Raw genomic sequence first — 12,705 nt, 5'->3', positions numbered from 1 at the left:
ACTCTGTCGCGTCTTCGTGGGCCTCATCGATCAACTTCTGCCCATTGTTGTACACGGTGTTAACGCGCGGCTCGTGGTTTTCCACTTCAGTTTGCGGCGACTGGTTCTTCTCCTGCAACGTGTTAACCTGGGACAGGTTGTTGCCGTATTCCGTGGAAGTTGCCAGGGACATTTTTTCGGCTATCCCAAAAATTGCAATTGTACCTATTTTTTAACTGTAACATTGACGGTTTTATTTGTATAACTTATTTTTTTATTAGCTTTGTGATTTCAGTCTTACTTCGGTTTTTATATGAAATGAACTAGAAATAAGTTGAGTGACAATGACAAATAACTTTCACGCAAATGCCTTGTAACAGTTTTATTTTAACTGTGTTGTACGCATTCTTTTTCTTTTGGAATGTAACCATTTCATTTCAAATTAATGAAAGTTCAGAAAAAAATTCGGACACCTTTACAGCTGCATCTGCATTGCAGAGTGATTTTGGCACGCACAATGGAACTAATTTAGTGCAAAATGCAACAGCATCACACTTTGAAGGGTTAAATACGGAATCCGAGTTGTCTTCAGAAGCTTCATCCGAAAAAACGCACAATATTAACGAAGTTTTCGAAAGTGAACATCCCCCATGGTATAAGGACGCCTTAAAAGATATTGCTTATTACTTAAGAGCGCATAAATTTAACGAATATGATAGAAGATATAACAGACTTGGTGATAACGTTGCAAGGTATTTGGGAATATTTTTTAACAGTTGTTTCTGGCCTTTTATATATATATATTTAAGAATAGAAGCGTTCAAGCATTGTTCAAAAATTTCGATTTTGAATTCAGAAAAGCGAGTTATGTCACAAAATAGGTATACCGAAATAACAGCGCAGTAATTTTCATACTTCTTCAGTAAGCCAGCGGTTTCATTAGCTATTTTCATGCGGTCCCTTTGTTCCTAATTAGAACCATGCGGACAAAAGGCAAAAAATCGGGACTCTTATAACTAAAACTCCCTAAGCCATCACTTTTATAATGTGGAAAATACATTACTAAAAAGAATGGTTTCAAACAAGTTAAATTTTAATTCGGACTTAATGCCATTCATAAATTTCGCTTAAGAGTGTTTCTGGAAATTTTAAGTACTTAATATTCAGCCGTTTTTACACTGAACATGTTTCCCTGGTTTTAGAGTACATTTTCGTTATTAATTTATAATTAAAGAAACTGAGCCTGGTAGTTTAGTGAATGATGCTAAAAACGTTTTTCAAACATTTCTTCCATAAGCTATTTGCTGAAATTTTACCTCTTTAGAACAATTATGAATGACCAGTCCAATGGTCTATTTGAAATTAATCGGATTAGCTAAATGAAATCGAGCGTTGACAACGTTTAATTTTGCTATGAATTCTACCTTTTTAAGTTGCTGTCGGCAATTATCCAAACGTAAGCTATTAAAACTGAATTCTGACTAAATGTTTCGAGCCGGCTTGAAAATGAATTATAAAGCCATTTCATGCTTTAATAAAAACGTATTTTCCTTTCGCATTGCATCGAGCCATTCTGTTTCAAGAACAGAAAGAGGTAATCAAATGTAAACACGGTTTTATAATTGAGGAAGTTGAGTGCATTTTAGAGTAGTTTTACCTACATACACCACTCGTATTCGCCAGCCATATATAACAACGAAAAATTTTTAATTAAAAATGACGGAAAATGGATAGAAATTTAAGCAAACAATTGGGGTTTTTGAAGCATTAATTGGAAATATTTTGCCAGGCAAAGAGTACTTAGACAATTTCTAATACTAAATGGTAGCAAAGTTAATTGAATTTTGTTTTGGATGCTGGTGGTTGAGCTGCTTAAGGAATCGTAGTTGAATATTGCACAGTTCTTGGAATGCGAGTCTTCAACAGTAGGTTCTAAATCCTGACCAAAAACAGTAGATTATTTTTGTAATTCCCATTATTTTCTTTCTTCATATGCGACATGTTCTCAATTTTGCTCATACTCTGAACGTAATCTCTATCTAAACTGATTTAGACCCATATTATACGATTACATAAGGAAATGACGATAAATTCACTTTGATATATTCCTCCTGGTTCGCAACGGGTGCCAAACAGGGCCATAATCAGGAACATCGATTATATATCAAATATGCTGGATATTTAATAATTGCCCTAAAGACACGCGCTCATGACAACAATAGGAAATTAACATCTGTTGTTTCGGTATTTCTGCAGTTATGTATTACTGCCATGCAGAATAATATCGCCTATAATTCCTAGTGTTTATTGCCCATCGCTTTTGATACCATAATACCCTTTAATCAGTGTGGTGTATGGCAAATTGCAGTTATTTAAAATACATTTGTAATGTCTCCTCGTATGTGGAATGAACGATTTTATTATACTTATCTATTCTTATAACGGGAATTTATTATTAGAAAATATCAACTAGAGTTGAAGAATGTTTATCTCATTATGACTCACCTTATTTAGACTCAAATAGGCATCCTCTTCTACTTTTATAGCAATTCAGTGTGTGCATAGGTAATACGATCCAATTACATTATTCTAATGCAACAACACTTTTCTACAGATGTTCAATGGAACATTTCAAACTTACTCTATTGTAAGACTAAGATCACTTATCGGTATGCAAAAATAACAATGTTTCAGGACAAATTTTCAATATTTTCCGAAACCTCCTTTGAGATCGCTTCATTGGGAAGTGCATAGATACTGTGAACCTTCATTTTTACACTGTGTCGATTATCTTAGGAAGAAATTAAAGCATGTAGCTTTAAGCAGGCAGGTGGGTGAAAATAATTTATATTCAAAAGTTTTCCCAAAGTGAAGGCAAAAATTTCTATTCCTATTATATTGTTGTTAGGATGACACTTCGATTGTTGCACAAGAAAATAATTGGGAAGCTAACTCTACAAAATTAATTCAAATTGACGAAGAGTGTATTAGAATGCGAAAGCTAGACGAGGAAATTGCCGAACCATTTGAAGGTAATTCAAGTTCAAGTTTGGAGCTTCATTCTTTACTTATTTCAATGATCAACAGGAAATATGTAGGTTTATTGAGCTAATCGTTGGTTCCTTAATAGGTGAAATGAAGATACTTTAGGCTGCCCCAATTAATTTTGCTTTTAATATTTCGTTAATCATAATCTGCCACTTTTAAGTGAAGCTGCAATTTTCTTTAATTCTCGTTGTTATGGCTGCTCGTAAAAAGTTTGAAAATTTGATAAACTTTGGGTTAAAAATCCGAAACAAGGGTCACGGATCCTGAAGTTTTAGGTCTCATTTGGAAAATTCCGGCAACTTATACAGATATACGCTTAATGTTCAATATGCGCTAAATGTTAATTTTTTCCACTGAAGATGAGAGTTAAAGTGTTATTTCCGTTTTGTTCTATAACTGTTTTTGTACAATAACTCCAGAAACATGCATTTTGGATTTTTTCACTAAATGAAACTTCTGTTTTAAATATCTGCCAAATTAATTTGTTCTCTCTAATAAGAGCTTAGTAAAAGACATTTTTGATATTATGCAACCTTCCTGAACTGAGTTGCCAGAATATTTTGGAATTCTCTCTAGTTGGAAAACTGACAGAAACATTTCATTTTTATCATCTTCCATCTCGACTTTTGATGTAATTTTTTTAAGTTTTAGATGCTTTTATCAGAAGACGTCAATTGCTTTTCTTTATCTATTTTTATCTTTATAATCTTTTACTTTCTATATAATCTTTGTTTTCTATGTCTTGATGTGAGAACTCCGATTTATAGGAACAAACGCTTGTAAGGCGGTTTTTTAATACTTGAATAAGAACATCGTGAAAAAATCTTCGATATGTAAATAGTAATTCGTAATCTTGTAAATTTAAGTTATATTTTCAATTGATCATGGGAAAAATATGTGGTATTAGCTTTTTCAAGCTTTCATTAGCAATTTTCGTGTAAAAATTGAAATGTGTCCTTTTCATCAATATTAAAAAAAATAGTTTTAAGCAAAACTCTGTACAACAAGTTAATTCAAATGACATTAAAAAAATAGTTCAAGTATCGTCCAAACAAGTGATAAACTGACTGTTAAATCGTTTTCTGCGAGTTTATGTAGAAAAATCACATAAAAGGCAAATATTTAAGAGAATATTTATCATGTACCTCGATATATCTACAGAGTCTCCGGAAATAAAATTAACAATTTTTAATTAATAATTTTTAGTTATATTTTTAAATTGAGTGCCTAATTTTTTTATAATTATTTTTATTTTTGCACCATTGATTTAAATCCCCATTAACAATGGATTTTGCTTATTTTCTGGAATTATTTGGGTAATGACTTAGAATACCTAATCTACTTTAACAACTGATTATTAGAAACTCTCAAACCCTGATAAATTAATGTTTGTTTGCTTATATTAAACGCTCAGTAACTCTTTAACATCGTGTCTGATGTAATTTTGGTCACATTTTGGAATTTTGTTTCAAAACTTCTTTTGCAAATACATTTTTTGAGGCACTAATACTTCCAAAGGCGCATTTTATTATATTTTCAAATAGAAAAGTTTTGAATACAAGGAGGCTCATATAACTGCTTTGGAGGAGGTTTTCTGCCAAACAGTCTATCGGCAGGTTGACAAAATAAAAATTCTGAATTCCAATGTTTTAAAGAATCTGTCTTGTGATAATTTTGCATTAATTGCTACTCCTGTTTTTAGAGAAATATCAACAAATATTTGAAAACTTAGTTAAAAAAAAAAGAAAATTGACGTTAAAGAGTAGGTACTCTCAAAAATTAAGTTCAGTTTTTTGTTGGCACGTTTTATTTTTATTCAGCTTTAAGGCATACATTTTTAATAATACTTTAATTGAATAATAAATTGTTTTGCATCTTTCCTGTCTCGATTTTTCATGTCTTTATGAGAAGTTAAGCATTATATGTTAAAAAAAAAACATTCTTAAATTAAATACACTATTACCTTCATTTATTAACTCATTTAATTAAAAACGCTATAATATTTTAATCTCCCAATCAATCCTCAATTTATTTTTAACTTACTCATTTAGGACCATTAGAACGGTACCAATGGAGAGCAACAGCCAGTTATTTCATGTGCTGGTTTGTAATGAACGAAGTACCCGATTTGAAGCACATTGATGGATTTTGTGATAACTTTGCTTATTGCTTGGATAACAACACTGGCCCGAATAATCGAGATATACGGGCTGTAGATAAAGAACCATTCGCTTGCGCCCTTTATAGGTAATAAAAAATACTATAAAATATGTTCAATTAAGGAATCAACACAAATCCATCAACATACAAATCCCATAATTCGCTTGACCTGCGGCAATGTGTGGACATTTTTCTATATTCGATAAAAGACGTCTAGACTGGTTAGTAGTGATCCTCTGCCAACAAATATAAACGGTTGTAAGGAAATCGCTTGGTTTAAAATGCCAATTTTGCTTTTCCTTGACAAAGGCCAAACCTTTATCTGTTTGAGAATACTTACTTTATCTTTGCAGCTTTTGCCCTGACCCGTGTTGCCCGAACAAACACGTCACCCAAAAGGAAACTTGTCTGAACGATCCAAAAAATCCATGTTTTCAGGAAAATTCAGCCGGTTACAGAGAATGCCTGCTTAGAAAAGGCGAAAATAAAGAGTTCAGGTATTTAAAGCAATGCAATTTCTCACAGGATTGTTTAGTTTCCGAAAATATTTCAGCCTCTGTTCAGCTCTTTTCGATCTTTTTATTTGCTTACTATTCCAGACGTTAAGCGAATTTTTCCAGGCGAATAATTATATTTTCTCAAGCATACTTTAAAAATGCTATTAGGTTATCACTCTATCGTCAAGTTGATGCCTAAATTATAAGTTAACATCCGAGTTTTGGAACGGTCTATTATTGGAACATTATCAGGAAGGTATAATGCTATTAGGGTAACAAGGTGTTCAAGTGACAGCTTTTATGGGGGCTTTTATTGATTTATTTAGTCTTTATATTGTAGAAATTGCTTGGGATTTTATTAAATATTCAAGTAGCAATTTGTTTAAAAACAAACAATTTTTTTATTAGAACATAACAAGCCTTACTTACTGTTGAGTTTTAGGCAATTTTCATTTTTGCAACTCGGAAAGCTTTCAATTTCGTAATACTTCGAATAAATCCCGCAATGTTAATTACAGTCGTTTATTAGAAATTTACTATTAAAACTGCAGGTGTAGGTCAGGATTATGGACAAGACTATTAGTTGTTGTAAACTTCACGAACGAAATAACAAAACAAAAACATTAATTCAGTTTCGACATGGACTTCAACTTATTAAAATATTATTTTGATTAAAATTGCACATTCCGATTCTAATTAAATAGAACGTGCAATCAAATTAGTAATTGAAGCGTACTTAGTTGAAAGTTAAAATAAATTTGAGTGCCGAACAAGAAATTTAAGGTTTATGTTTCCATTTAACTGGTCGTATTAATTCAGTGTTTAGAGGAATTATATCACATATGTTGGGTAAACCTGAGGGACTTAATAAAATAATAAAACTAATCATCATTTTCAAAATCTGCTATTTTTCCCATTCTTTTTTAAGTCGTATTGGGACGGTGGTAATAATAATTAACATACCTGTACATTGTGGATTACTTTTCTAACGACAGTCCAGACTATGATCATGCAATTTTTTGCTTCGATTTTCTTCCACTTCCAGATCTTCTCTAGGAATTATAGGTGGTTCTGTTTTCTTAACCGATTTACATTTGTCATCAAATGAAAGTGAAAAACGTATTTTTGAGCACCGCATATGGTTTCAGGTAATTTGCCAATATCCAGCGACTGTCTAAAATCAACTTTTTTCATTAAATATTTTTATAAGCGACCTGAGGAAAATGTGTATAACTTTGACCAATCCTGTATGTAATTTCCACCTAGTTTAGCCCAATTTGAAAAATTCTTGAACATTTCAACTAATACAAACTAAAGCAAACCAGCCGAAAGTAGCCAAAATTGCCACAAATTTTGCAAAAATACCGCAAACTTAGTAAGTAAACTGTTCCAAAATTGAAGGTCAAAAACATTATATTTAAACTTGTCCAATTTTTGCTGTGAAAGTCGTGAAATTTGTATGCTTACGCTTCACTGTCCTTCGGTCACTTCAGTGTTTAAAGTGTAATTTATAATGCCTTATTCGAAGTGTTTCTACGAAGTTATTTTACCCGATTCTAACACTGCTGTAAAATTTGTCTGTTTCGTTCTACAGTTTAGTTCAGTACAGGAAAGCGCTTCTGGTTTTATTCGGGGTCGTTTGGCATTTCTAGATTGAACGTATTTTATTTAAAACTCTCTGTTGAAAATCGTTTGAAAATCCTTGCCATTAATGCCATAAAATATTAATCTTGTTTAAACTGCTCAAAGCTTTATAACTTCCGTTAGTGCAGTTTTTCCCTTAGTTTTGAATTTTATTAAATGAAAATCTATAACGAGGTTTTACTGGGTGTCGTAGGCAAGCGTAGTATTTGATCTCATTAATTCCAGCGCTAATATGCTTTTGTTCTAAGTTGTATTAAATATTTAAAATAAGTGTGTTTATTTCGAAAAACCCAAAGTTTTGAAAAAAAAGTGGAATTTTTTTGTAGAAAAATTTTAGTGGCATTGAATGAGAAAAACTGTTCAGCTTTGAAAATCCGTTTGCACTGCGACCTTTGCAAATCCCAATTTATATGCAACCTGTAATAGCGAATTCTAATAAATAAAAATTTATATTGAGAAATATGACTATCTGTGAGTCGCTTGAAGCACGAATTTACTTTAAATCGCCTCACTTTGAAGGCTAACAAATCTTGAACAAATTTGGAGCAAAGTCAAATATTCCTATGCTGCCAAGGAATTTTTAACTTTTCTGTATGTTTTATCATTTTTTGTTTTTGGTGATTCCTATACGATTATTATTCGCAATCATAGTATTAAACAAATTTACCGTAACATGTTCAGTGCCAACAACACTAGACCTGAAAATAAATGCTTAATGACGACTTTTTATTCATTTAGCTGATTTATGGTATACATACATTTTAACTTCATATATTGTTCCTGTAGGGGTATAATGACCATTATTCTTAAAACAAGCTCACATTTGCAATGTTGAATTTCAAATAGATTTGGAGGAAAAAAATAATTATACCTAAACAATTAAATTTAGGATAGTGATTGAGTAGATCATTTATTTACCTACATTTTTTTATGAAATTGAGTCGAAACTCAATTACTTTTAAAGCGTATGTGCTCGAATATCGTACAATGAAATTAAATAAGTAGGCCTTCAGTTTTATGTAATTCTACAAGGTTTGGTAAAAATTGGACTGCCATTAGTGGTTTTAATTTTGTAACTTACTTTGTTTGTGAAACTGAAATGAAACTAAAGTGAAAAAACTTTATGTCTTTAAAATTTTATATTAATGTTTGTTAATGTTTTGAGAATGTATGCTTTGTTTCGATTTTTCCATAAAATTTACATTTATTGGATTTATGATTTCTACTTTGGTTCAGAATGAACCAAATGAACAAATGGTTCAGAAATATACACTATTTTCGACTGCTTTCTGCATTTCTATGTCCTTTTTTCCGAAATTTTGATAATCTCAGATAGCGAAACCGTTTCATAGATTGATTGGAATTTTGAAAAAATTTTGAATACTTGAAACTTTGTGATGAAGCTCTGGAACGTGGAAAGTTGTTTAGTTTTATATTTGCATTAGTATTTAATGGATTTAGTCCATCAACTCCTATTAAACGTTCATATTTATCTCGATAATCGAATACATAGAATTTGTGTTTTTCATCTACATTAAACATGGTCAAAGGTGTAATTTAAGCTGCTTATTACATTATAAAAATACATATTATGTGCAGTTGGAATATTAAACATTTTATTTATTTATGACATATAATTGTTTGGTCTTGTTGACGCCAGTTGGAATTTGGAAAATATTCTTGGGAGTCATATGTTTGTTCAATGCTTTGGATCAATTTGATAAAAAGTTTTTAATTCAGATTGGTAATCTGGAGTAATTTGGATCGATTGGTTGGTCAATGTTTTGAATGTGTGTGAATGGGTTCTAGGAGTATTTCTTCGAAAGAAACTTGACTAATCTGAGCTCCTGTCCAGAGGTTCTACATTATTTTGGTTGCTATTTGGGTTGGGGAATATTGACTGATTGAATTGCCTGTCTTCAAATGGCTGTGGTGTATTTTGTGGTAAATTGTGAATGCGATTTATTTAAATTCTGAAAAAGACGACGATATGAAAAAATTGATTTATTTTTATTGTTCAAGAATAGAGAAGTACGTATGGTGATTATATTGGTCGCAGATAAAACCCCGTTGATTCATTCGATGTATACTATACTATTACGATCTTGTAACTTTTATAGCGATATAATACTAAATAGATGGAACGTTTCATGCACCTGCTCCCGTAAGGGCTTCATTTGGAATTCGCTTTATGGAATTTGCGTTGATGAGGACGAATGTTTGAACTCGAAACCAAACGGTTGTAATGCCGAAGGAGAAGCGTGCTTAAATACGCCTGGAGGATTCAGGTGTGGACTAGTTTAAAGTAATTTTGCGTGAATATTTGCCTACACCATACTTTTATTTTTTTTGACAATAGTTTTTTACATCATTTCTGTTGTTGATCGTAATTTTGATCTTGTTTTCTTTACGATTATCCCTTTCAGTTGCGTTTGTAAATGGGGCTACTACTACAGTAAGGAAAAGAAGAAATGCATGGTAAGCAGTGCTATATCTAAGATTAAATTGAACAGTAAGCTCGAAAGCCAGAATGGAAATAAGACGAATAGATGGGAATTGTTTGTTTCAACGGTTCTCAGGATTATCGGAAAGCCTTCTGCTGGTAGACGGAACAGAATTTCACATGTTTTAATCATATTAGGAAACAGCTTTGTTAATTCAGTCGGGCGCATTTTAATCGAAACCTCAAAGAGATGAGTGGTTGTTTGAAAATGTTTGTTGTTTATTCACTGGATTTAATATAGTTTTTTTGCACCAAAATGGAAAACTCTCTCCTACACAACATCTTAATGTTAAATTTGCTGTACACCGTGTATAGACAAAATTTCCTAAACGGGATAATTCATACTTGGGCGCAAGCCAACTGTCATGAAACTTTCCGGTATCATTTAGTGTAAATTCATCCAGAAACGGGACGCTCCACTTGACGCTTTCCCGTAAAAGTTTTGCCGCCGCGAATTCAAATCCAGGACAAAGCAATGGAATTATTGCGTAAACAAAAGAGGATTGTTTACTTAATCTTATTTCCTATGTTTTCAGTCAAACAACCCGGCACGCGTTCATCTGCATATTATGCCAGATGTCTGTGTTGCGGAACTAATCTTTTCCATGTGCACACCGTGTTTAAGGGTTGATGGATGCAGGTTGGAATAATATTAATGTGCATATTTCGAAAGTGTTTTACTAATTTTGCATGGTTGTATTAACAACCCCTAATAATCTAACAAAGAAGAACACTTTCCTGAAGCTTCAACACCCTGCAGCTGGTTGCACATCAAAGCAAATTTCAACCTGAATTAAGACAATCGGCTATAGTGCGAAATGGTGTTTTGAAACACTCTGTATCTTAAATATGTAAAAAATACCAGTCCATGCCACATCTTCGTGTGTGAAGTCCTGCAAGTCGTAAAAGATTTCGGACAATTTTGCATTATCATGGCTTAAGTTAATTGCAACATGAATTTGCTGAAAATGTAGCCAAACATTTAAATTGCTGTAACTTCTTATCTTCTTCTGTTCGGTTTGCGTTATCTGAGGCTTTTCGGTAGAGAAATACAGGGTGTATCCCGAGGTTGAAGGTGATGATTTATTCCAACATATCTCAGTAATTGATAAATAGGGAAACGATCAAATTGAATTTAGGTTTTGATCAATATTCCTTTTAATTAAATACTGGTGTATTTTGATGATTTTAAACTATGGGAGTTTTCACGAAAAAAAAAAAACTTAATTTCGACTTAAATTTTTGATATCAAGTGTGACGCTACTTTTAGTACTTCATACACATTTAAACCCGAATAACTTGTTTTGAGGCATACTTCACTTTTGAATAAATTTATTATTATTCAACGAAATCCTCTGTTAGGCGCGAGTTACGCAACCTGTTTTAAATGAAACTGGATTTAAATAATTTATTTTCTGTCTGGTACTACTACAGGCTCTGAGTTCAGCGTTAAATCATCAGCAATTATCCACTGCTGAATTTCCGATTTTTTTATCCATTTTCATCGGATTAACGAAACTCCATCACAAAATAACCCGATCAGAATAAATTGAAGAAAACTCCAAATTCAATAGACGATTGTGCTTAGCCAATGCTTATGCATTGCAAAGATGTGCTTAGACCAAGAGTAGTACTATACACAAAATTAATTTGTAATTCCAGATGTCTCAAAAACGGATAGTCAAATCAGCTCATACTCTTATAGACCAAACAACAGAAGAAACAGATTTCTGATAAAAAAAAAATTATGTGCCAACAAACATATCGTCTTAATTTCTAGATAAGGTTTAATCTAGAACTTTAACCAGAAGCTAAAGCCAAATTGAACGTTTGACACTTTGAACCTCAGAAATTATTTACTTTCTTTCTAAAGTAAGATTGCAATGTCTCGGCCTCTCGGCAGAAATTGTGCTAACCTTTCTTCAGCAAATTTTAGAGACGGTTTGTATAAGTAGATAGTTTTAACTATCGCAAAAAGTGGAACCCGATGGTTTTCAATAACATTTCTAGACGCAATTTGGAATAATAACTAGTGAAAAAATATTTTTTTTCTAAACAATTTTGGAAAACCTAAATCACGACCGTAGAATTATGCTCGGAAAGTTAAGATTAAACTTTCAGGGAAAAAAACTTGCAAACTTCAGTTCTAGATTTTCGTGATTTAGAGAGACTTCTTAATACTTTATTTCAATAATATATTGTTTCAATAGCTTCCTTTATTTTCTTGATGGTCTGTGAACTTTGTGCCATAATTTTCTTGATGGATATTTACATTTCCGGTTTCAAGTGTATTATTGTTACCTATTTTGCTCTCTTCTTATGCACTATTCTGCTGCTTTCACTAATAATAGCTTAAAAACTTGATATATTTTTTAAATTAGTTAATAATTTTGATTGTAACATTTTAACTTCTAAGCTTTATTGCTGAGACATATTTTTTCGGATGTCAAGATTTATTTTCTTGTTCTAATTTCACATAAAAGATAATTTCGTTTACATTCAGTTTTTTCGCAATATAGATTTTTTTTTGAACCGGTATACAGAGTGATTCAATAACATTTTTGAACCTTGAATAAATACACATGTTAAAAAATGATGTGTTAATAAATTAATTTTTTTACAAACTTCTTTTTGGGTATTTAATAAATTAAGTTTCGCAAACATGTTCGAGTCCAAGTGGATTTTTTACTATTATTTTAATAGAATGCCACTTTTGCCCTTACAATTTAGATAAAACGGCGATTTATGACTTGAAAAAGTAATTGATTTTTTTGATAATAAGAATTTAAGATGAGTTTGTGTTTGTAAAATTATCGATTCTTGCATATATGAGATTTTATGATACTGAAGTGAGCGAATTAATTAATTTATTAC

General features: G+C 31.8%; 1 protein-coding gene across 3 annotated transcripts in view; it reads left to right on the top strand.

The window, feature by feature from the left end:
• The first annotated feature begins 307 nt into the window (after window positions 1–307).
• The window catches only part of LOC109543123, a 30,525-nt gene continuing 18,127 nt past the window's right edge, over window positions 308–12,705 (top strand). The window contains exons 1-7 of one of the 3 annotated variants that reach the window (XM_048668431.1): window positions 308–731; window positions 2,674–2,809; window positions 2,888–3,011; window positions 5,079–5,274; window positions 5,541–5,684; window positions 9,449–9,616; window positions 9,755–10,055. In XM_048668431.1, the coding sequence (XP_048524388.1) occupies window positions 346–731; window positions 2,674–2,809; window positions 2,888–3,011; window positions 5,079–5,274; window positions 5,541–5,684; window positions 9,449–9,616; window positions 9,755–10,025 (1,425 nt within the window). In that variant the 5' untranslated portion in view covers window positions 308–345 and the 3' untranslated portion in view covers window positions 10,026–10,055. Of the gene's footprint in view, window positions 732–2,673; window positions 2,810–2,887; window positions 3,012–5,078; window positions 5,275–5,540; window positions 5,685–9,448; window positions 9,634–9,754; window positions 10,056–12,705 lie in introns of those variants that run through there. The other 2 variants (XM_048668432.1, XM_048668433.1) reach the window with 2 other exon arrangements.

Source organism: Dendroctonus ponderosae, unplaced genomic scaffold (assembly GCF_020466585.1).
Source record: "Dendroctonus ponderosae isolate FM_Combo_2020 unplaced genomic scaffold, Dpon_F_20191213v2 Dpon_F_20191213_7, whole genome shotgun sequence".
Taxonomy (NCBI): Eukaryota; Metazoa; Arthropoda; class Insecta; order Coleoptera; family Curculionidae; genus Dendroctonus; species Dendroctonus ponderosae.
This window is presented reverse-complemented; position numbering and strand designations above follow the sequence as displayed.